The following is a 24,292-nucleotide window of genomic DNA, read 5'->3' on the forward strand; positions in this document are numbered from 1 at the left end:
ATTTTATGTAGCATTTTTAAAAAACTGTACATTAGCTGATAATCATTAAGATTCTTGCATTACTGTGTATTCTTCTTGTGGGAGCATCAGAGTTAGAATAAGAGTTAAAGTAAGCAAAAACATTGCGAAAGTTTGAAGGAATCCTCATGAAACTTTTTAGCTAATAGTCCCACAGTTTCTTGGAGAAATCTATAAATTGTAGCTGTGAGTCAGTTGCTTACATTTAAAAGCTCTGTAATCTTGATTGTAGATCTTGTGCTCCACCTAGTGGAAAAGTGAGTATACTGCATTAACAAACCAAAGAATCATTTTGATTCATATTGCCAAATGAAATATAATATCATATTCAAATTCACTTAAATGCTTGCCAAATGCTTTACCTTTCTTTCCTTTCTGTTTCAAATCCATTTATGCCATTCACAATGTATATTAGATTTGAAGAAACAATTAGATTTGGGACACTGGTTGTTTTGCAGTCTTCTAGCTATCCTGAATCTTGACCAGGCCTGCACAATTTATTGATGGAAAAGGGACACATTGATAAATTAAGAGTCTTCATGGGCCACACACAAAAAATAAGAATGCCAACCAGCTGCTCTGTGGTTGGCAGAGTGATGGCAGTGGTAGAACTGGTGGCAGCTCTAAAAGTATTCTGGTCCCAAATATGATCATAAATTTAAGCCTACCTGTACTATTGATACTAGAGTGAAGAAATGCACATCTGGTTCTCTCACTTTTTTTTTTACAATTACTGAAGGTTGGGGAGATGGCCCAGTGGGCAGAATGTGATCTGAGAGCTGTAGGTTTTTCATCTCTGGTTTCTAGAAATGTCTCCAAATGGAAAATTGTGATGTCATATGGGCTGGTAATATTTGAATTTCAGTCTCCATAGGACTGTCAATGAATATGTTCCTTTTAAATAAACAAATGCAACTCATAGGTTTACAATGTCATCAAAATAATAGATGAACGAATACCGCTGGAATATAGACATGGCAGAAAGGAGATAGTGATGCTAACTGTTTAAAACATAATTGTGGTTAAGCAGAGCCACACAATCTGGAGAATCCTCCTTGGGTTCTGAAGTGGAATTGTAAGGAAGAAGTAGAGCAGGGGTGGGGAATTATGGCCCTTTTATAACTTGTGGACTTTTGAAAGTTGAAGTTCACAAGTGATAAAGGGCCATAGATGCCCATCTCTGAAGTAGAGGGATACACCTCACATATGTTCAAGGGGGACATTAAGACATTATGGGCATCAAATGAGAATTGATAATATTACAGTAGAGAGCAAGAGATGGTGTGTGATTGGGAGTAGTTGGAACAGAAGTGATTAGTAGGAGGAGCCTTGATTGACTGATTATGTACTATCGAGTACCATATTTTTCTAAGTTTAAGTCGCATTTCCCCCCCTAAAAAAGAGGGTGAAAATCTGGGTGGGTCTTATACTCTGAATGTAGCCCCGCCCAGCTTCTCAAACAGAGGTTTCAGAGGCTGAAAAAAGCATCAGAAACAAAGCTTCAGAAAAGAAGCCCCCAAACAGAGCTTCAAAAAAAGAAGCCCCCAAACAGAGCTTCAGAAAAGAAGCCCCCAAACAGAGCTTCAGAGGCTTTTTTTCTGAAGCTCTGATTTCAGAGGCTTTCAGAGGCAGGAAAAAAAGTTTTTTTTGAAACAGTGTTTCAGAAGTTTCAGAGGCAGAAAAAAAAGCAAAAAAAAAAAAAAGCAAAAAAAAAAAAGCAAAAAAAAAAAGCAAAAAAAAAAAAAAGCACAGAGCTCACAACCAAGGAACCTGTTGCTAAAATTCATCTCTGGGAACAGCTGATTGGGGGTATTCCGGGAGGCTGATCCACCTGCCAATCAGGTTTTTTCTTATTATCTTCCTGAAAAACTAAAGTGCGTCTTATACTCTGAAAAATACAGTAATTTTGAATTCCAAGTGACCACATAATTTTCTCCATGACAATCTGTCTTTTAAGACTCCTCACAAGGATGGACTCATCAGCAACTGTAACCGAGTCCATCCATCTTGCTGCTCGCCATTCTCTTCTCTTTCCTTTCACCTTTCCCAGCATTAAAGCCTTTTCCAGAGAGTAGGTCTTCACATAATGTGTTCTGGGAAGGATAATTTGAGTCTAGTCATTTGTGCTTTGAGTGAGAACCCTGGGTTGATTTGTTCAATGATCTTTTTCTTGGCTGACCACGGTATTCTCAGGAGTCTTCTCTAACACCAGTGTTCAAAGGCATTAATAGTTATCCTACCTTGTTTCTTCAACGTTCAACTTCTGCTTCCATTGAGTGTCATAGGGAATGCCATGACTTCTACTTTTCTGATCATTTTAGGTATAGACATAATACAGCATCCAATTTTTTTTTCACTGCCTTCACCACTGCTCTACCAAGTGCTCTTCTAAGGTGCATTTTCTTGATTGATTGAGTGATTGTTCCTTTATTCTTGATGTTTGAAAGGCAGAAGCTTTCTACCACTTTAATGTCAGTTCTAATTCCGGTTGTTGTACCTATTGCCGTTAGTGTAGTCTTCTTTAGATTTAATGTTAGTCCCTTTTTTTTCCACTGTGCTCTTTGATTTTAGTACTAGGGTATGCAAATCCTTTGCATTTTCTGATATCAGGGTAGTGCCATCACCATAGCACAGATTATGGATGTTTCTTCCTCCAGGAGAGGCATAGCAAGTAATAACTGTCAACATTAATCCTCCTTTTCAGAAATGAAAATAATAATAAAAGAACTGACTCACAGGTCGCAATGCTTAAGAGAATTCATACCTTTTTGAAACAGCTACCTACAGGGGAAGTATAATAATTAAGAAATATAATGGAATATGCAAGGATTTGAAAGATAATAATAATTTGTCAGAGATATAGAAAGGGATAGAAAACAAGTGCAAATGATTGAAGAGGAAAGCTTCTAATTGGAATGATAGCGGTGAAATATTTTAAAGTAAGATTTTGAAAAAAGATAAGAATAATAATGTGTAGTAAGGAAAGGCTGGGAAGACTGCAGTGGTCGAAGCAAGTGACAGCCAGGTTAACATGAAGCACACTGTAACTGAAGGGACAATGATGAATAGGTAGAAAGTTGCAGCAGAGAGAAGTGACAAGGCTTGACAACAGATTGATATCCACATTTAAAGCAGAAAAAACAGCTGAAAATATAGTTGAAGCTATGAAAGATGTTCCCTTCCAATTGTACCTGAATTATTAAGCAATTGAGTATCTTCAGTACATACCTTCTAGCAGTCTCTGAAATTGCAGGAGAAAGGCAAACTGGCTAGTCTTTTAATGTTTGGTTTTCAATGTTGACATATTGCATGTACCCTGTTTCCCCCAAAATAAGACATCCCCTGATAATAAGCCCAATTGGGCTTTTAAGCACATGGCAATAAGGCCAAGTGCTTATTTCAGGGTTCAAAAAAGTATAAGACAAGGTCTTATTTTCGGGGAAACACGGTATCTTGCTATTTTATTTAGAAGGTTTATATACTTATGTATAAGGCCCAAACTTCTAGCAGCCAAAAAACAATTCCCCTCAATAAGAAAAAAAATCACTAAAGAAATTGAATTATACTAAACATGGATCTCTCTATCCATTATCTGATTGCCTCTGAAATGCATTTTTTTAGTGAAACAACCCAAAAATGCCAAAAAGGGCATATAAGGAAGTTCTAGGCAGGGATAGCAATAACATAAACTCGTGTTTATGTGTACATGACCAGATTATGATTTAAGTACGGTACCGGTATATCATTTGTCTTTCCCAAAAAAAACATGTTTTGTGACTCTGGTGTGAAAATAATGTTTCATGCAGTATTGATTTCTGGGCACACGGTGGCAACAGTGAGTTGTAAAAAACCTTTTCTTTTTGCTATAAGTATTCCATTATTTCTGCCAAGAGAATTATTGTTGATTTACATTTATTTCTTGGGGTGTGGGTGGAACAACCATGCCTGCATTGTATGTGGATTTCAGCATTATCCTAAAATGTCATTTTGTGATATTAATTTTAAATATCCCCTTGTGGTAGAAAAAAAATTTAAAGGTGGCAAAAACATACTTCATTATAACGTAAGAGTTAGTAAATACAAGCAACCATTCAGTAATTGGCTGAACTTAAAAAAGCCGAATTCTTTCAAACCAAGCCTATCTCAGGTAGTTTGAGAATAATATTTGAAGTATAAAAGTGTAGGTGCATTGAAATAAATAGAAATAAAATGAATTATAGTTAGTTCAGGTAATATTGCCTGGCTATCAGTGGTGGGGTTGCTATCGGTTCTCCCCGGTTCTTGCGAACCGGTAGTGGAAATTTTGAGTAGTTCGGAGAACTGGTAAATACCACCTCTGCCTGGCCCCGCTCCCAATCTATGCGCTGCCTCCCAAGTTCCAGCTGATTGGCTAGAAGGAAAAAAATCAGGGCTCACTTCACAAAGGATAGAAAAAAAACCCCAAGACACCGTAGCTTTAAATTGAGAAGACAAGAAGCTTCCCAACTGATTGCCTAGAACCGATCCGCTCCTTGTAAACTGCTTGGTGATGATAGATTGGCAATTGAGGCCAAGCTGCCTGAACACGGTTTCCGATGCTCTCGGTGGTGGCAGAGCGGCAAAAAACTGTTTAAACTCTTGCCGTGGCACTTCAAAGGCCACCCTAGAGCTGATTAGCGGTAAAAGGCAGTGTGGTGGTAGACCGGTGCGCTCGAAAAACAAATAGGTAGACCGGAACGCTCCAAAAACAAATGGGTATACTGGTACGGCTCTGCAAACAGTTAAAAGCTTGGTAGACCAGTACCTCTGCTAAATCCTAAAGAATTGTCATATGACCATCAAACCACACCCACAAAATAAGCCACGCCCACAGAACCAGTAGTAAAAAATGTTAGAATCCACCCCTGCTGGTTATGTATGCTGAATTAAAAGTTTTCTATGCCTTAGCTAGTGTAAGACAGGGATTTTCAAACTCTTGGAGTTGTGGAACTGGCTTAAACATTTTCCCTGGAATCCCTCATTACCAGGCAAAGGTCCAGTGACATAATATTGGATAGGTTAGTATACAATAGAAACATAGAGCTGGAAGGGAATTGGAGGTCTTCTAGTTCAACCGCTTGCCCAAGGCAGTGGACCTTATACCATCCAATGGTTGTCCAGTCTTTTCTTGAAAATCACCACCCTCAAGATTTGATGGAGCACCCTCAAATCTGGGAGGCAAGCAATTAATTAATTGTCCTCACTATTGTCAGGATATTTTTCCTTAATTTCAGGCTAGAATTGATGAACTTCCAACCATTTTTTCTTGCCCTACTCTCAATGCTTTGGAAAATAAATCAACCTCCTCATCTTTGGGAGAGCCCCTCAAGTACCAGAAGACAGCCAAATGTCACCCCTAATCCTTCTCTTCTTTAGGGATACATAGTTCTCTTCACCATTCAGTTTAGTTTCCAAACCTCTTATCATCTCTGTTGCTCTTTTCTGTACTCTTTCTAGGGCCTCTACGTCTTTTTTTGAATCTTGGTGACCCAAATTGGTTTTAAGTAATTTTTTTTTCTTGGAACACCTTTTATGTCCTTGCAGAACTTCGAAGTTCTGTGGGACACAATTTGAAAAATCCTGGTCTAGGAAATGGAGGGAGGAAAGGATTTGAAGAACAGACAGCACAGTGTTCTGACCTAGGCTTCCTTAGAAAGTATAAAGCACAATCTGTGCTTTATACTTTCCTGCAAAACCTCTTTTATTTACACGGCTGTGAATTATTGTCATTCACAGTCCGCAAGGCTTCACAAACAGTCTTTCAGGAGAATGTTTATAAACACCCACCTTATCTCTCTTGGAATGCTGCCAGAGAACTAATTGCCAAATGCAGGGCAAGGCCAAACTTGGCACAGAGTCAAACAGAACTTTTCAAAGCTTGAACTGACCAGATGAACTAATTGCTTCCCGCAAAAGCTCACATCCCATTCTCTCCTCTTTTATGTCTTATGGGAGGGGCCAATCCTCTCCAAGCCTTACTGCCAAGTCGACGATGTTTTCTTAATTGTTCTTGTCCTCTTGCAGCTGTGCACATGCACACACTGGGAACAGGCTCCCGCTGTTCTTCTGCCTCACTGATGTCAGACTCCGGACGCTCCGGAGACTCTGGAGGCAGCACAGAACTATCAAATGGCCTTGGACCTCTCTCTGCCTCCGATGCAGAGCCCTCGTCCAAGCTTTCCCCAGTCCCCAGGACTGGCCCAAGTTCCTCCCCAACCTCCTCACTGTCCAGCTCTGCTGCCAGCTCCCCAGGCTGCTGGCGAGCCACAACACACAGCCTAGATTTGGTTTGGAAAGATGATTTTCTTTTTAAATAGTTCAATATGTACTAACATACTCAGCCTAGAGAAGACAGAAACAAGGGAGCTCTTCTTTGTTTTGTTTTTTTAATTAATGGCACCCTTGAAGCACTCTTTCCCTCAAATCTTCAGCCTCTGTCTCAGCTTTCTCCTTTGGCTATGCGGCTGTCAGTTAACATAACAGATTAACACAATATTTTATGCTTAACATGTTCGCAATGTATTCAAGAGTTTAGAGTGCGGCAAGTGTACTGTTTAGCTGGAATCCTTATAAGACCTTGTAAGAGGCATCCGTATTATTATTATCCTCCATTGCAGTTGGGAAGACTGAGGCTAAGGAATAGTGGCTTACATAAGCTTCAAATAAAAGAAAAAGAAAGTATATGTCTTGAGTAGTCTGTTTATTGTTTATTATTAAGTTTATATCCTGACCTTTTTTGGGGCGGTATAAATAGACACAGCTGGCTTAAGGTAGCTGAGTTATAGCATTCCTGGGCAGTTTGTTAATATTCTTTTATGTGCAACAATTCTTTGCTGTAAGTAAATAACCTGAAATGAACCGATAACTCCATAGTGAACAAATTTCATTCTTAATTAGATTCATCTGATCTGTCAATATCTTGAGATGCGTTAATATGAATGAGGAATTAAATGTAGCACCTTCCAAGGTATAAGAGGTTTCCGAATTTTCATTCTCCGCATCTTACTGTATGACAAAGCAAGAGAATGAAAATAGAATGGTAGATTTATAATTGAAGGAGATTTGAGACGCATTTGATTAGGAAGTTGTGTGCTTTTTATGTGTGACTGTAATTGATAGGTAGGACCTTTACATATTTCTGTAACCTCCTTTGTATGCTCTCTAGAATGATTGGCAGTTCCTTGCTTTGAAAAATATCTGCACAAAACATTGTTTCTCCTTCTCTTTTGTGTTCAGTTTGAAACACTTGTTTGGGTTGTGTTGGTATTGGTCCTGTGTTGTGTTTTCTTGTAAGCACAAAAGAGTTACCCTCTCCTGCTATGCAGATTGTATCCCTTTGGAGCTTTCAAGCTATTTGTCAATGCAGTTAATTCAGATGGATGATTTTCTTGGAACACTTTTCCTCTAAGTGACTAAGTGAATAGTTTGTCCAGGGCCTTCTGTATCATTTTCTCGGGGATAATCAAAGAAAATAAATAGCCTAACCTTGATAACAGCAACCTCGTTCAGTGTATCTTTTTTCTTTCTCTATTGTAATTAGCTGTTCTGCAAATTTAGTACATATATTTTTACAGACTTGGCTTTAAGAGATCACATTTTTACTTTCTGTATATTCCTGATACATTAAAATGTCATATAACCCAACCCTTAAACGTAAAATTAACTTGGTGGGGAAAGGTAAGTGGGAAGCAAGTGCAGGTAGTCCTCGATTTATGACCACAATTGGGCCCCAAATTTCTGTTGTTAAGTAAAATATTTGTTAAGTGAATTTGCCCCATTTTACGACCTTTCTTGCCACAGTTGTTAAGTGAATCACTGCGGCTGTTAAGTTAGGAATACGGTTACTAAGTGAATCCTGTTTCCCCGTTGACTTTGCTTGTTAGAAGTTTGCAAAGGTGGAATACATGACCCCCAGGACATTGCAGCCGTCATAAATATGAATCAGTTGTAAAGCATCCCAATTTTGATCACCTCACCATGTGGATGAAAAATAATTGTAAGTCCCTTTTTTTTAGTGATGATGTAACTTTGAACAGTCACTAACTGTTGTAAATTGAGGACTATGTATACTGTAAGTCTAATATCCCATCCTCAAGTCTGTTGCCAAAATGAGCCATTGTTTAATAAGAAATCTTCTTAGCCAATACAGTTGAGTGATGTTGAGTGTTATGCTCCAACAACATCTAGAGAACTGGAGATTGCTCACCTTTGTATAAAAGTCTTGCATGTGTCTTATTGCAGAATTAAGTCTCCAGGTTTTTCCACTATAATCCTGCAGCTAAATGTGTGGTGGGCTTCAGGCAGCAGTGAATGAAGTGTAGGGTGATGTGCAGGGAATATTCTTAGACTCCATCTCTCATGCCTATCAAGTTTTTCCTCCTCTGACATGAGATTGGTGATATAATTTATAAATATTACGATGTCTCATTAGAAGAACAAACCCATAGGCTTGTAAGAGTGACATTATTTCACCTCTTGGTTCTTAAAAGCTGTAATACAGCACAGTTCTTTAAAAGTTCTGTTAAAATGTTAGCCTTTAAAATACCGTGTTTTCCCGAAAATAAGACCCTGTCTTATATTTTTTTTGAACCCTGAAATAAGCGCTTGGCCTTATTGCCATGCGCTCAAAAGCCCGATTAGGCTTATTATCAGGAATGTCTTATTTTGGGGGAAACAGGGTAGCTCAAATTTTGTCTTTTCTGTTCAATTGGTTGAGCATAGAATATTTTCTATGTATTGGTTTGTTCTGCATTGTAATCTGTAGCATTATAAATTGATTTTGAAACAAAATTCAGTCTTCTCAGATAAGAAAGGGAGTTAATGTTGTTACATCAGTGTGTATTCAGGCCAGATTATATCTGCTCAGTGACCCACATTTTCTCAATCGAGACACAGGGGAAAAATATGTGAAACTTTATCATTTGTTTCTTTTTAGCTTATTTTTTTTAAATAAATTATTCAGTTAACTCTGTAGTGACAACCTGAACATCACAGTCCCTGACAAACATAGTTCTGCATCTGATGTCCTATATAGTAAAGCTTCTACCTCTACTGTGATTCTTTCCATAATGAATGGAATGTATCATTCAGTGGGGATTAGAACACAAGATGGCAGATTTTGGACTTGCCCACAACAAAATATAAAATGCTTACCGTGTTTCCCCGAAAATAAGACCCTGTCTTATATTTTTTTGAACCCTGAAATAAGTGCTTGGCCTTATTGCCATGTGCTCAAAAGCCTGATTGGGCTTATTATCAGGGGATGTCTTATTTTGGGGGAAACAGGGTAGGTGTTCAGTGGGCATGGCTATGTGCTGCAATTCTATAGCATAGATGAGGATATAGCTTCCAATGCACCGTTAGTTAAAGCGTTTGCTTAGGTTGGGGCATTGCGCTTTCTGGCTCAAAGTTTGGAGGTTTTCATATACCAGGGATTAAGACAGTTTGGGAAACTTCTCTCATAGGATATAAAAATTTGAATTACGGAATAAAATCAGTTAGACTTGGCTATTAGGAGAGTGTGTGATGTGCTGTGGATGGGGCTAGAGCAGTTTGGGGAACTTTCCAGATGGTAACGTTATTTTGATTATTTAATGATGCGAATGCAATTTTAGACATTTTATATATCCCCCAAACAACAGCAACAACAACAACAAGATTTTCAGTTCATTTTTCTAATGAACAAGGACATTTTTTGTCCTTGAAGTAGAAGTGGCCGTAGAACTAATTTTGAGGAGCAAAGGGAAGTTAAATAATATGAGTAGGAGAATGGTAGGTTTTATGAACATTTCCCTAAAAGTAAAAACTGAAGTGTGTCACAAATCACTTCTCATTATAACATTCTTCTGTTCAAGAGACTTTGATTGCTATTTTTTAAAAATATGCATCATAAATTAATAAGGTGAATACCCTGAATATCTTCAGAAAAGAATCAGAATATGGTGATCTTATTTCTAAAATTGCAGAGTCTCTGCTGATCATTGGATAAATACCAGTATTTCATCCAACAAAAGCAGCAATCCTAGTTGTGTTGGCAACTGTTCTGCCTCATCTACGCCATGTTTGCCTTGCTTACCTGTATTCTGGGTCAATCTTGTAATGCTGCACCATGAGGACTTCCTCAAAAGTGAGGCACTTGGACCAGGAAGAGATGGATGGAAAGATTGCTGTTTCAGATGCTTTCTGGAATCACGTGGGCCAGGTGGGAAAGGAGTGGGCAGAACCCCACCCTGAAAATGGAAAGGTCTTTTGGCTTACCTAATAAATTTGTTTGATGAGGTTCCAAACACACCATGTTTCTCTCTGTGTAGAATAATAATAAGATATCGGGGGCATTGTTCTTGATTAGCAGATGGAGCAGTGAAGCCTTTGAACTGACAGTAGACAATGGGAGTTTATTTATTGTTTCTGTCATAGCAGACAATTAACTTACATTGGCTCTAATTGGTGTGTCTACTAAGTGTAATTGGCACTAGTGAATAACAAATGGATTTTCTGTTTCAGAAGTCCATGCAGTTTTCTACCAGAGAGAATGTCCATGCACATTTATGGAAAACATCTGTTTCTCCACTCCTTAGATCTGGAAGATAGATTTGATAGATATCAAGAATGCTCATTTGCAAATGCAAAATCTATTATCAAGCTTTGGAATTAAATATAGAAGATTTGTCCACTTTTTAAAAAGCCTGTATATATCATTGTTATTCAAGAATAAGTGGCAAAAGAACTAGTGCTGTTTATGCAAACTCTTAAGCGGTGGCTTGTTTAGATACAATTGATAAGCAACTAAATAAACAGTAACTTATTTTCAAATTATCTGGGAATATGTGGCAATTCCATCATGGCAAAATGGCCCATGAGGATTTTACTAACAAATGCTATAAACAATGTCATGGTAAATTTACTGATTAACTTCTGACATATGAATTGAAACCATTCCTTAACATTAAAATTTCTAAAGAAATAAATACTTTCTGATCTAAATATATTTGACTGATCTTTTTGGGGTATATCTCAAGGTGGTGTACATAACTACAACCCTGTGAGATGGGTTGGGCTGACCCAAAGTCTTCCAGCCAGCTTTAATGCCTAAGGGGGAATTAAAACCTGTATCTCCCTGTACTTCTTCTAGCACCTTAATCACTATACAAAATGTTTTCTAATTACATTTTTTCTGCTTTTATGAACGCATTGTGATTATTTAGTATCTGAGGAATTAGATAAGGAACCTAAGTGTTTTCCTGTCCTTTGTGGCCCCATGTATTCCAGGGCTGATTCAGGCATTACAAACAAAGGAGTTATGGAGCCACATTAAAACTATAATTAAGTCATTTTAGTTATGCCAAGTTGACCTTTCACTCTAAAGTCTAAGAAAAATTTTTAGATGTGCAAAATTAATGAGCTAAGCTGTCCCCTGTCATTTAGTTCCTTAGTGACTGTAAGCAAGTTATTTTCTGCTGTTGTCTAATCAGGGCTGCAAAATGAGACTATACTTCTAGCCGAGAAATAATGCCATGCTATCAGTGGTGGGATTCAAGTAATTTAACAACTTTGTTCTTTGCCCTAATGATTTCTTCCAACAACCACTTTGCCAAACTGCTCAGAAAGTTAACAACCGGTTCTCCCGAAGTGGTGCAAACTGCTGAATCCCACCACTGCGCGCTATATAATAGAAATTTCAATTCCAAATAAAATATTTTCAAAAAGAATAGCAAAATAGTTAAATGATGCACCAGTGAAGGAAATACCAACAGAATCTTGTGGATCTCTACAGATTAAAAAATATAAGGTAGCATAAGCTTCTATGGACTGCAGTCTGTTTCAGCACTTATGCAAGAATAACCTTAGCATGAAACAATTAGTCATCCTAATTTTACATTTCTATATCATACTTATATCATCAATAACATTGATAACTTGCCTTGTTAATTGATAGGAATTATTTGGAAATTGGATGAAAAATGGCTTGTTTGTGTTTGCCATTAAACTACTATATTGTAACCCATTTGTCCATTTCTTAAAGGGAGAATTTTAGAGTGCTGTAAGATAGATGCTTATTAAAGCTGGGATTATTTTGTTACATATAATTCAACTTCCCATAGTATGTATCCAGTTTCCACAAGTTTATAAATGCATCTTTGTGGGTATTTGTATTGAGTTTTAGCGAATTTGAAACATCTGATGAAGAGATACCATATCATACAGTTTCCTTAGTTTCCTTAGCCAGAGTTCCCCAACCTTTCCAGCTTTGTGGGAAGGGGTGGGTGGGAAGAAGGGATGGTTCTGCATGAGGGATGTGCACGTGAATGAATGCGCTTACCTGCCATTTCCGTGGCCCGGTTCCCAACAGCTCAAGGCCTTGTAGTGGGCCGTGGCCCAGGAGTTGGCACTATTCTTGAAGTGTTAGCTTTTTTAAAAAAAATTATCCCCTTACATTGATTCTGATGAAAACTACTCTGTGGCTGTTATAGATTTTGGGAAAGGAACTATAGTTCCCAACTATAGTTGGGAAAATACTGATACATAATAAAATTTCCGAGAAAACAAAAATTCTCCAGAATTTTCACAGTCTGAAAATAAAACTGTAACAGGACAGAATGATAAGACTTGTATATTTTATTATTTTAAATGTAGCATTGTAGCTCTTTCGCCTTCTAATGCCAGTTGTTGCTTATTTCCATAGGTGGATCCAGAGAAATGTCGCTATGCTGTAGGTAGTGTCCTGAGTGAAGGAGAAAACAAGCCATCTGAGGAAGTGATCCGCATGTTTCTGAAGTATGGCTTCAAGATTATCAACTTCCCAGCTCCTAGTCATGTAGTCACGGCAACCTTCCCTTATACAACTCCACTATCCATCCATCTGGCAGTGAACCGTGTCCATTCAAGTCTTGACGTATACATCAAGGTGAGTGAAACTGTGAAACAGATCTTTCATTTTGAGTCTGGAAGTTAAAATTCCATTTAAAAAAAAAATTCTGCAGAAGATATATATTATATGATGTATTTCTAGTTGATTAATGAATTCAGATCTTCTGCTATTCAATAAATGGCAAGCCATTGGTTGTGTTTCTGCTGTTGTGGACCACTAAATAAATATTCAGAAAATGCCAGAACTGTCCAATTGAACAAGTGCTTGATTGAATATTTTTATATACATTCTCTGCCACAATAAGAATCTGCTGGCCAAGAATGTTCTTCAGTAGAATTATCTGAACACAAAGGGGTTGGAACAGGTAGATCGCTGGCAAAGGTAAATCCCCCTTTTTAGATACTCATCATTGTATTTCCTATTTGCATTTCTCTTTTCAGGTTACTAGGACAAGGTCACAGCTTTACTTAGCAGAGCACATGTGAATTCATAATCGTTAAATTGTCTTTCAAGTAGGGCACTTCAGACTAATATTTAACTCATGGCTCTAACCAAGATGGTGAATAATATTGAATAGTAGTGATGATTTTGTGTAGAGTTCTGTAGTAGTTTGGGCATGTTTGCTGTGTTCCTAACATCTTTGTTTTTATTTTTCTGTGTAATCCCAAGGTGAAGGATATTTTGTTATAATTTCTCTAGCTATTTGAGAAAGGTCAGGGGTGAAATCTTGCTAAAGCTGTTTGAAACTGAACATTTCTAGGACTCATAACATCTCTTTTCTAGAGATTTTCCTGTATATCTGCCAATACGTTTTAATAAGGGAGAGAATAATGACGCTTTGTGAGTGAGGAGAGGTTCAGTGGGAACCAGCCCTATTCTGTTTGAAGGGAATATCTCTTTTTTATCTCTTAGATATGCGGAACATTTCTATTCATATCACCTGTACAGCATGACTGATTCTTATTTCCCATCCAACTAATTCCCCACTGAAAATTTTAACTGTGGAAAGCACATCAATAAATCTCAACTCTCACTAAAACGTACTATGTGAGAATGCTGTGTTTCACCACAGCTGAGATTTAAGATCTCTAAACAATAGGGTTGCTTTTGGAAAAGGGCCATTCAGTTAGATTGTTTACTATCTGTCTCAGATATAGGCTCATACTTGAATGGATACATCTTGGAAAAGGGATGATCTGTTTGAAAGCAAAAAAATTGTTAAAGGCAAAGGCAACACAATTAATTTAAACTGTTGAATAAGCCTCGTCCTCTGGGTTTTTCTTTGCTTTCTTCGGCTGCTTGGAATGCAGATCATGAAGAAAGAAACTTGGGAACAACGCGGGCAGACCGTGAATGTAGATATATTTTTTAAGCTTTTTTTAAAAAATTTTTTAATCAAATTTGCATAGCTGCTCATCTCACCAAATACGACTTTGGGCAGTATACAACAATTGAGTAACAACACATACAAAACCAGGAAATATAAAAAATGTAAAATGAAGATTAAAAAATAAAAACATTATAAATATTAACATTAAGCAAGAGGGGGGGAGGGTAAGAATGAGCACCTAGCAACAGAACCATCTGAGCATATCTCTGGTTCCCTGAGAGCACCAGACCTAATTACATAACCAGGTTTTGAGGGACTTCTGGAATATCAGAAGGAATGGATCTAATCCAGGGGTGTCAAACTGGTGGCCCATGGGCCAGATGTATCACATGCAGGCCATACCCATCCCAGTTCTGCAAAGGGAAAAAATGTGGCAAAATGTCACGTGACAGCAATGTGAATTTGACCTCCATGGTCTAATCTAAGGGGAAGGATATTCCGTAAGGCAAGCGCCATGGCAGAGAAAGCATGCGGTCTGAGACCCAGCAGATTTATTTAGTTCAATTTATTTAGTTCAATTTATATGCCGCCTTTCTCCGGAGACTCAGGGTGGCAGACTGTAGACTGTAAGACTGTAGCTGATTATATCTGCACATGCTCTCTCTGCCAGATCGGGCAGGCTGATGTAATTGGGGAGAGGTAGTCCCATGTGATAAAGGGCTTTAGGATACATTAACTTTACCCCTTTTATAAAATTCTCTCCAAAATGCACATCTTCCAAAACTTCAAACAGAAAAGTGCAATTCAAATTGTCGACAGCTTTCTCTGCATTTAAAAAAATTAATTCGGCCTGTTTCCATTATGCCAGGGGTGGGCAACTGTGGCCCTGTTACAACCTGTGGACTTCAACTCCCAGAATTCCTGAGCCAGCTTGGCTGTCTCAGGAATTCTGGGAGTTGAAGTCCACACATTGTAAAAGGGCCACAGTAAAGTCCTGCATTATGTTGTTCCAATATTCTAGCTCAGTTCTGATATTATCTTTTAACAGACTTTTATTTAAAAACCCACATGGATTTCATGAATACATTCTTGCAAAATTATTTTCAAACTATCAGCTAGGATCATTGTGAACAAATTATAATCATTATTCAATAATGATATTGATCTATAATTTCTTGTCAATGTCAAATCTTGTCTTTTTTTTTTTTTAATTTGATTTATATGCCGCCCTTCTCCGGAGACTCAGGGCAGCTTACAATGCGTTAAGCAATAGCCTTCATACTTTTGTATATTTATACAAAGTCATCTTATTGCCCCCACAATCTGGGTCCTCATTTCACCTACCTTTGAAAGGATGGAAGGCTGAGTCAACCTTGAGCCTGGTGAGATTCGAACTTGCAGTAATTGCAGGCAGCTGAATGATAATAACAGGCTATTAGTCTGCTGCGCCACCAGGCTCTTTAGGTGTTAGTGCTATATTAGCCTCTTTCCAAGTCTGGAATCTTTCCTTTGTGTAAATTAGAATTCATCATATTTTGTAGAGCTTGTGAGAGTTCATCCTCAGATCGTTTATAGTAACAACCTGATAATCCCTCTGGTCCAGGTATAGGTAGTCCTCAATTTACAACAGTTTGTTTAGTGACCATTCAAAGTTACAACAGTACTGAAAAATGTGACGTAGGATTGTTTTGATCACATGACCTGTGATCAAAATTCAGATGCTTGGCAAGTGGTTCATATTTATGACCGTTGCTGTGTCCCAAGGTCACCACTTGTGACCTTCTGACAAGCAAAGTCATGGGGAAGCCAGATTTACTTAACAGCTGGGTTACTAACTTATCAATTGCAATGATTCACTTAACAACTTTGGCAAGAAAGGTCGTAAAATGGGGCAAAACTCACAACAAATGTCTCACTTAACAGAAATTTTCGGCTCAATTGTGGTTGTAAGTCGAGGACTCTATGTACTTTTCCTGATTTAATCCTTTTATAGCTTCAGGAACTTCCCAAATATTATAGATCCATTCATGTTTCCCTTGTAGAAATTTGTCGATAGATGTCTTGTAGATTTTGTTTTTCTAAATATTCAACTATTTTCTCCAAAGAGATATCATGTCCTTTATACAAATTAGAGTAATAGTGCTGAAATGATTTTTTATGGCCACATTGCTCGTTAACATAGTCAGTTACAGTATCATTTTTCTTTCTTTTTTTTTTATAATTTATTTACGAGCCATTTCTCTGATTCATTTGCAAATTGATTTTTTGCTTTAATTAATTTATTTTTATTTCCATTTTTCTTAATGTTAACATTGATAGCTGTTGCTGTAAAAGTTGGATTTGATGATACTTATCGTCCCTTTGGTCACTGATTTCCACTTCAATACCATCTCTGCTCCTTCAGAGAGACTAGATCATTAATAGGCTCCAATGGAAGCAACAAATAATAAACTGAACTTCTGAGTGTGTATTCTCTTTGCTTTTGGAACAAAGATGTAGCTAATTTTATAATAGCTACATATGTGCAAGAAGTAGATAAAGTGAATTCGTAATCTAAATTACTTGTTTTGGAATCTGTAGCTGAATCTAAAGCAAAAGCAATCCAGAAGCACTTACCTTGTTTATGGAAGAGAAGCACTCCATTGCAAATATTGTTCATCTTTTGCATGACACAATTATTTATGAAGTGCCTGGGCAACAATCCCAGCCTTGTGAAAAGCTCTGGCTGCATCTGGCTTTGTGCGATTTTGAAGATTCCTGCCAAGCTTAGCATATCATACTCCATGATTTGCATTGGAATTCCCAAAGTACTTTTAAAACCAGTACTCTGTCTTCAGATGTGGATTCTGTTCATTGAATAGTTTTGTTTATTAAGTTCAGTAGTATGGAGCGCAGGTTTAAATGGCAGCAGAAATATGCAGAATGTTGTGGAAACTTGCCATATTTTGTTAATACTTGATTTTCTCCTGGGCTTGCTGTCCTGTTGTGCTGATAAGAGGTAAAACCCTTGGTTCAAGAAACTATGGGAATGGGACTACCAAGGGTGCTTTTTTCAAGAGATAACTGGACTTTTTGGGTTTTGTTTTTCTTGAAGACGTTTTGTTTCTCATCCAAGAAGCTTCTTCAGCTCAGAGCTGAAGAAGTTTCTTGGATGAGAAGCGAAACCTCTTCAAAGAACCCCACCTCCGAGAAAGTCTAGTTGCCTCTTGAAAAAGCACCTTCGGGACAACCATCACCTGGGTGACTGAGAATCTCCAAAGACATTTAACTATGGGAGTAGTTACAGCATTTGTTTATCAGTTTCCTTTGTCTCTAACCGTGGCCAGTTGTACAAGTTTTGTGACACCTTGAGCTGATATGGATAGTAGAGAGGGAAAGGAGAAGAGCTTCATCACTGTTGTTAAATGTAGGCTTGCTTTGTGGAGTAGAATTGACATTTTGATGCTGTAGGAAAGGTCCTGGAGAGAGCATCTGTCACACAAGCACTGAAAACATTAAAACTAAAAAGAGAGGTGCAGATTATGCTGAAAACACCTGGTAGCTTTTTAATGAGACTGTTTAATGGAATGCATTCAAAATCCTAGTTGCTTACATTTCTCAGACTGAATGAATAATGCCATAAATTGAAACTCTTTGAAACTGAAACAAATTGAAGACAGAAACTTATATCTGCTTGGTGTGTGTATCTTTCTTGGGAAGCAGAAACAGATTGGGATACTATTGTAAATTTCAGTCACCAAAGTGGAAGAGCATAGAATGGGAAGCAGGTTGGAATTAGTTGCAAAGTTATCATAGGCACAATGGCAAATGACTCTGTGATAATGTATTTTCTAAATTGCTTTTTAAAATCATTTGACCTGCCCACTATTAATCTTGAAAAAGATTGAAAACTTGATTCAGGGAATTGCTTCTCCTCTCTCCACAAGTGATATATATTTTCTAGCTAGTCACTACACTGGTCGTTACACTAATTCAGATTTATTAGTCAGATCCAGTTAAGATTTTGGCAGAAAATTGTCAGGGTTTTGGGCCCATGTCTGAACTATAAGGTAAATTTAGCTTTTCATAAAATACAAGAGATTATGCTGTTTAAAATCTGCCCAATCTTCACTTCAATCTAGAAAGCATATCCGGCACAAGCTGGAGATCTCCTATAAACTAGGAAATAATTAGCTCTTGGTTTAAGGAATGTGTTATCTTTCCCATTCTACATGTGGCAAATATATTCCCAAATAAATCTTGATCTCTTTAGTTATGGGAGCAGCAACATAGTTGTTAGAAGTCATCGTAGGTTGGGTGGTATACAAGCATAATAAAAAACAACAGCAGCAATGCCAGCCTGGGAACAGAGTGTCTCAATCCGTAGAGTGGATTAGTAAAGCTAGCAATTCCACATTCATTGTGATAAATGATTTTCCCTCCTCTGATGTGGCTTTTGACCATGCAGATTTGTGGAGAGTGCTATATGCTACCTGAAATTACCTTTGTAGATATTGTTATAGCATCCCCATTCCATATTCCAATAATATGGTTGGATAAAATAAATTAGAAGTAATGAAACAGATATAAATACACCTGATATTTTTATTTGGTATGCACTTTTATCTAAGTAAAGTACAAGAGCTATCTTTTGTCTCTGTTGCTTGTTTCTTGGGTAGACTTGCTAAGATATTATGTAAACATTAATATCATTAGGCTTTTTTTTTTTAAAAAAAGTGTCATGTATCTAAGACTTAAGATGGAATAAACTTAAGAATTCCAGTGGCTTGACAATGTCACTATTCTTCATTTATATACTGAAACATCACTGGATACTAGAAGTTATATATTTTTGGGAAACTATGATATATGGCACTATTTGATAATTCTATCACAGGGTGTGTGTTTTTTTAAGAGAAGGAAAGTTAATGTTGACTCTGACTGCATATCCATTTTTTGTCTGAGTTGCTGTTGAGTGGGGAGAGCAAAAAGACTCATATTGAAGAAACTAGCAGTGCTATAATGCCCCATTTTCTTTGCAAAGTCCGTTACGTCAATCCCTTTTGGCTTGAAAATCTCTTTCTATCTCCTATACTTCAGCAACTTTTAAAAACATGTGGCAGTAGGACATGCAAGCAGCGAGGCTTGTCACCATCTGGCCTTTCTGTTTCACCAGGTTTGCACTTAAGCCGTGAACTGTCAGGTTCTTGTCTCCCTCCCACAATGTGAATTACTTGGAATTCTGCATTTTATTTCTGTTCACATGCCAAAGCAGACGTTTGCAGACTTTCAAGACTGCAGGAGGTCAGCCTTTTTGAGGTATCATTCCTGAATCAGAGACGTCCTCACATCATCTGGCTGGTGTAGCAAACAGCATCTGCTTCCCTGGCACCTGTTGGAGAGGCAGGGAAAGAAAATAAGGGAGAAACTTCCACAGAAACAGGTGACCTGTGCACATTTGCTGAGGGGAATATGAGTTGCCATGGAGACAACTTCTCCAAATAGCTTCCCTTTACCTCCCCCAAAGCAAGTAAGGCACAAGCAAGACATTTCTGATTCTGGCCTGAAAATATTAATGAGAGACTTTGGTCAGGTGAACTGAGCAAAAGAAGAACTTCTTTCTGCTTCTTCATCCCAAGGGATCTACAGAAAAGATAAAGCAGCTTATTTCTTCAAAAGGTCCCCATGCTAAAGATGAAATGCAGCTCTGGTTGCCTTTTTAAAAAGAGGAGAGTGAACATTTGGTTCAAACAGTCAGCTGCCCTCTAGACCAGCACCTTAGCAGCTCATTTCAAAATGGAAGGAGGTGGAAAAAGAGATAAAAGCAAAAGCAAAAAGCAAGGCGAAGTGATGGAAAAAGAAGTAGTTGATGATTGAGGCAGCAGAGTATAATCAGCAACAACACAAAACTTGGCATGAAAAGATATTGGAGGCATGTAAAGAAAAATAACAGAAAAAAAACACCCCTCAGAGATTGCAGAGGATGAAAAAGGAATGAATTTTAAAAACACTGAAGTTGGTGAAGATTATATAAATTGATGGTTCATTTCATTCCTTAAGCACTATGAGCAGACAAGCAATTTTGAGTTAGGCTAGGAAGGCTGTGGATTAGATTCATGTATCACAGAATGTAAGAGTTTGGAAAGGATTTTGGAGATCTTCTGTTCCAACTCCCAGGTCAGTGCAGGATTCCAGGATGACAGCATCCCTGGCAGATGACAATTTCAACTCTGCTAAAATGCCTCTCGCAAAGGAAAGTCCACCAGATTCCAAGGCAATCTGTTCTACGGTTGAACAGTCCCCCCACCCCCTTCTGTTCCATCAAGTCTGATTCTGCCTGGACAAGTCCTTGCAGTTTTCTTGGCAAGGTTTTTCATTGCCTCCTTCCTAGGCCTGAGAGAAAGTGATTAGCTCAAGTGACCCAAGATGACTTTGTGCCTGAGGCAGAACTAGAACTCAAGCTCTCCCGGTTTCTAGCCTGATGCCTTAACCACTGCACCAAACTGGCATTCCACAATATCCTTGTGTTTCACTTTATTCCTTACCCAAACACATTCAAGAATAGAATAGAATAGAATAGAATAGAATAGAATAGAATAGAATAGAATAGAATAGAATAGAATAGAATAGAATAGAATAGAATAGAATAGAATAGAATAGAATAGAATAGAATAGAATAGAATAGAATAGAATAGAATAGAATTCTTTATTGGCCAAGTGTGATTGGACACACAAGGAATTTGTCTTAGGTGTATATGCTCTCAGTGTACATAAGGAGAATAAAACACATTCATCAAGAATAAAAAGATACAACACGTAGTGATAGTCAGGGGTGAAATCCAGCAGGTTCTGACAGGTTTTGGAGAAATGGTAGTGGAAATTTTGAGTAGTTCAGAGAACCGCTAGTGGAAATTTTGAATAGTTCAGAGAACCAGCAAATACCACCTCTGGCTGGCCATTGAGATTTTGCAATATCCTTCCTCTGGAGTGGGGTGGGAATGGAGATTTTTCAGTATCCTTCCTCCGGAGTGGGCTGGGAATGGAGATTTTGCAGTATCCTTCTCCTGCCACGCCTACCAAGCCACGCTCACCAAGCCACACCACACCCACCAAGCCATGCCCACAGAACCACAGTAGTAAAAAAATTGGATTTCACCACTGGGGATAGTCAAGGTTACTAATAAGCTATCAAATCATACTAGGAAACAAATAAAAACAATATAATTGTTATCGCCACCCCAACGATGCCCTTGAAGTGATGTCTCAGTGCCTGGAGGCTGTGCGGATCTGAATGGGGAGGAACAGGCTCAAGCTCAACCCTTCCAAGACTGAGTGGCTGTGGCTCCCAGCATCCCGATATAGTCAGTTGACTCCATCACTGACTATTGGGGGCGAGTCCTTGGCCCCCACAGAAAGGGCTCGCAATCTGGGAGTCGTCCTGGATATGCAGCTGTCCTTGGAGGAACATCTGATGGCTGTAACCAGGGGGACCTTTTATCAGGTTCGCCTGATTCGCCAGTTGCGGCTCTTTCTTGATCGGGATTCCCTGTGCACAGTCACTCACACCCTCGTCACCTCTCGCCTTGACTACTGCAATGCTCTCTACATGGGGCTCCCCTTGAGAGGCACCCGGAGGCTCCGGCTGGTCCAGAACGCAGCAGCGCGGGTAGTGATGGGAGCAGCATGGCGCTCCCATGTAACACTGCTCCTGCGCGAGCTGCACTGGCTCCCGGTGGTCTTCCGGGTGCGCTTCAAGGTGTTGGTTATCACCTTTAAAGCGCTCCCTGGCATAGGGCCTATCTATCTTCGAGACCGCCTGCTGCTACCGACGACCTCCCAGCGACCCGTGTGCTCCCACAGAGAGGCCTCCTCAGGGTGCCATCAGCCAAACAATGTAGGCTGGTGACCCCCGGGGGGAGGGCCTTCTCTGTGGGGGCACCTACCCTCTAGAATCAGTTGCCCCCAGAGATAAGGAGAATCCAAGACCTCAGTGCCTTCCGCCGTGCCCTTAAAACCCACTTTTTCCAGCAAACCGGGCTGGCTTAGGAAGAAACTTTTTAATTTTTTTAAATGTTTAATTGGTTTGTGGTTTTTTAAATTTTTGGGCCAAATTTATATAGATTTTAATTGTTTTTAATATTTGTATTTCATGTTTTTAATTCTGGCTGCGCACCGCCCTGAGTCCTCAGGGAGAAGGGTGGTATAGAAATTGAAAATAAAATAAAAATAAAATAAAAATAATTGAAAGATACAAGCAACATGGTTATAGTAATAAGTGGGAAGAAATAGATACTAATAAGGAAGAGAAAAATAATAGTAATACAGTCTTAGTAAATTATTTGACAGTGTTGTGGGAATTAGTTGTTAAGCAGAGTGATGGTTTTTGGGGAAAAAACTGTCCTTGTGTCTAGTTGTTTTGGTGTGCCTATAGCGCCTTTTTGAGGAGTGGACCATAATTTGCAAGTACCTGATTCTCGGTATATGCCTTTCACATATAATGGCATTCTCCTTCCCTTAGCCTAATAGCCTAATATTTTTGAATATGTGATACTCTCCAATTCTTGTGTTCCACTGGCAAATTTCATCCTAGAAGATGTTGATCAGCAGACTGACAGTCTTGGAAGTTTTTCTAGCACATCCTGAATGTCTGCTTGAAGAAGTGTTGGAAGAAATATCCAGGTCCAGTTCCAAGCTGGGAGAAAGGCACTGGAGACAAAATGGAGGCTGGAGGCTGATTGGAAAGAGGGTTTATTATTTCTTTTATTGATGAAGCAGAAGCACATGGGTGGTTCTGGGTAGCTGACCACATGGAGTTGAGAGTGGGGGGGGGTATTTATACCTTCTCTTGGGCTATGAACTTGTCTTGAGCTTCCTGTTCAAGAACATGTATTCTATTGGCTGTAGTAGGGGTCATAGCTGGCTTTGTAGGTTGTCTGAGCCAAGCTTTCTTGAAGCTTGGTCTGCTGATGCAATGAAGGGGCTTCTTGGGCAATTCCTATTGTGCCTGTGGGCTAATCCTATCTTTGTTCAGATTTTGCTGCAGGGAATTTGCTTAGGAATAGAGCTACCTAGATCTCAATAAGCTCTTTATCTCTTAAGTGCTGACATCTGCTGGGGCCATCAAGAAAGGCGGGCGAGGGGGGGGCTCCTTTCTGTCTCCAAGAGCATGTTTCTCCATTTCTCATCCAGGGAAATATAATATTCTGCCTTTTTAATATTTCTCAAAATATTTAATTCTTCTAGGAGAGGGATGGGTGCTAATCTCTACAGAAGACAGCACATTTCTATTGATAAACTATCTGGCTAACAGATTTCTATTTTACTCCCTTTTCAGGGACTTTTTGATCATCATCTGTTGTTTCTCTTCTGGGCAAAGTCTGGAAGTTTTGTCTTATTATAGCTTGCGTAGTCCATCCTTTAATCCTTGTAGTCTATGAAGGCTGTTCTTCTAGGGATCTAGAAGCATCATAAACAATGAGGCCCCGAAATCTGTTCTGGAGCGCCAAAATATAAGAGCTCCTCTTCACAATCTTACAACTTTGGGTCACATTCCTGCATCATGCTGTCTCCTCCATTTAGCTTTCTTCTGTTTCTAAAAAGCTGCTTCATGTAGTTATCCCCCATCTTGTATCCAATTCAAAACTTTCTCATCTTCCCTGATTAATTGTACAGTGAATGTTTTGCATCTTGCTGTTTTAATCCTCTCTTCCAGGAGGAAAAATACAACAGTTTAAGAAAATTTAGGGTCTCCTATGAAATTACATATGGAAGGAAAATGTTATTAGTGTTTCTTAAAATGTTCTCTCTAGAATGTTTGTACTTTTAAAAATTATTTATTTATTTATTTATTTGTTCAATTTGTATGCCGCCTTTCTCCGAAGGCTCAAGGTAAAGCACATATGTGCTACATGTTCCCAACTCTAATTAATAATTAAAATTATACTTAAAATTATTATAATTATTATATAATATATAATATTTATATTATATATTTATTTATTATATATTTAAATTGTATTTATTATATATTTAAATTGTATTTATTATATATTTAATGTATATTTAAATATATTTATTAT

General features: G+C 38.4%; 1 protein-coding gene across 4 annotated transcripts in view; it reads left to right on the forward strand.

Moving 5' to 3' along the window:
* TEX264 (testis expressed 264, ER-phagy receptor) overlaps positions 1-24,292 on the forward strand; it is a 163,246-nt gene that overhangs the window by 32,343 nt on the left and 106,611 nt on the right. For all 4 annotated transcript variants that reach the window (XM_034439939.3, XM_034439957.3, XM_087887713.1 and 1 more), the window contains exon 5: positions 12,719-12,940. In XM_034439939.3, coding sequence (XP_034295830.1) covers positions 12,719-12,940 — 222 coding nt within the window. The remainder of the gene's footprint in view (positions 1-12,718; positions 12,941-24,292) is intronic.

The sequence above is a fragment of the Pantherophis guttatus genome, chromosome 2 (genome assembly GCF_059756535.1).
Source record: "Pantherophis guttatus breed Tessera chromosome 2, ASM5975653v1, whole genome shotgun sequence".
Lineage (NCBI taxonomy): Eukaryota > Metazoa > Chordata > Lepidosauria > Squamata > Colubridae > Pantherophis > Pantherophis guttatus.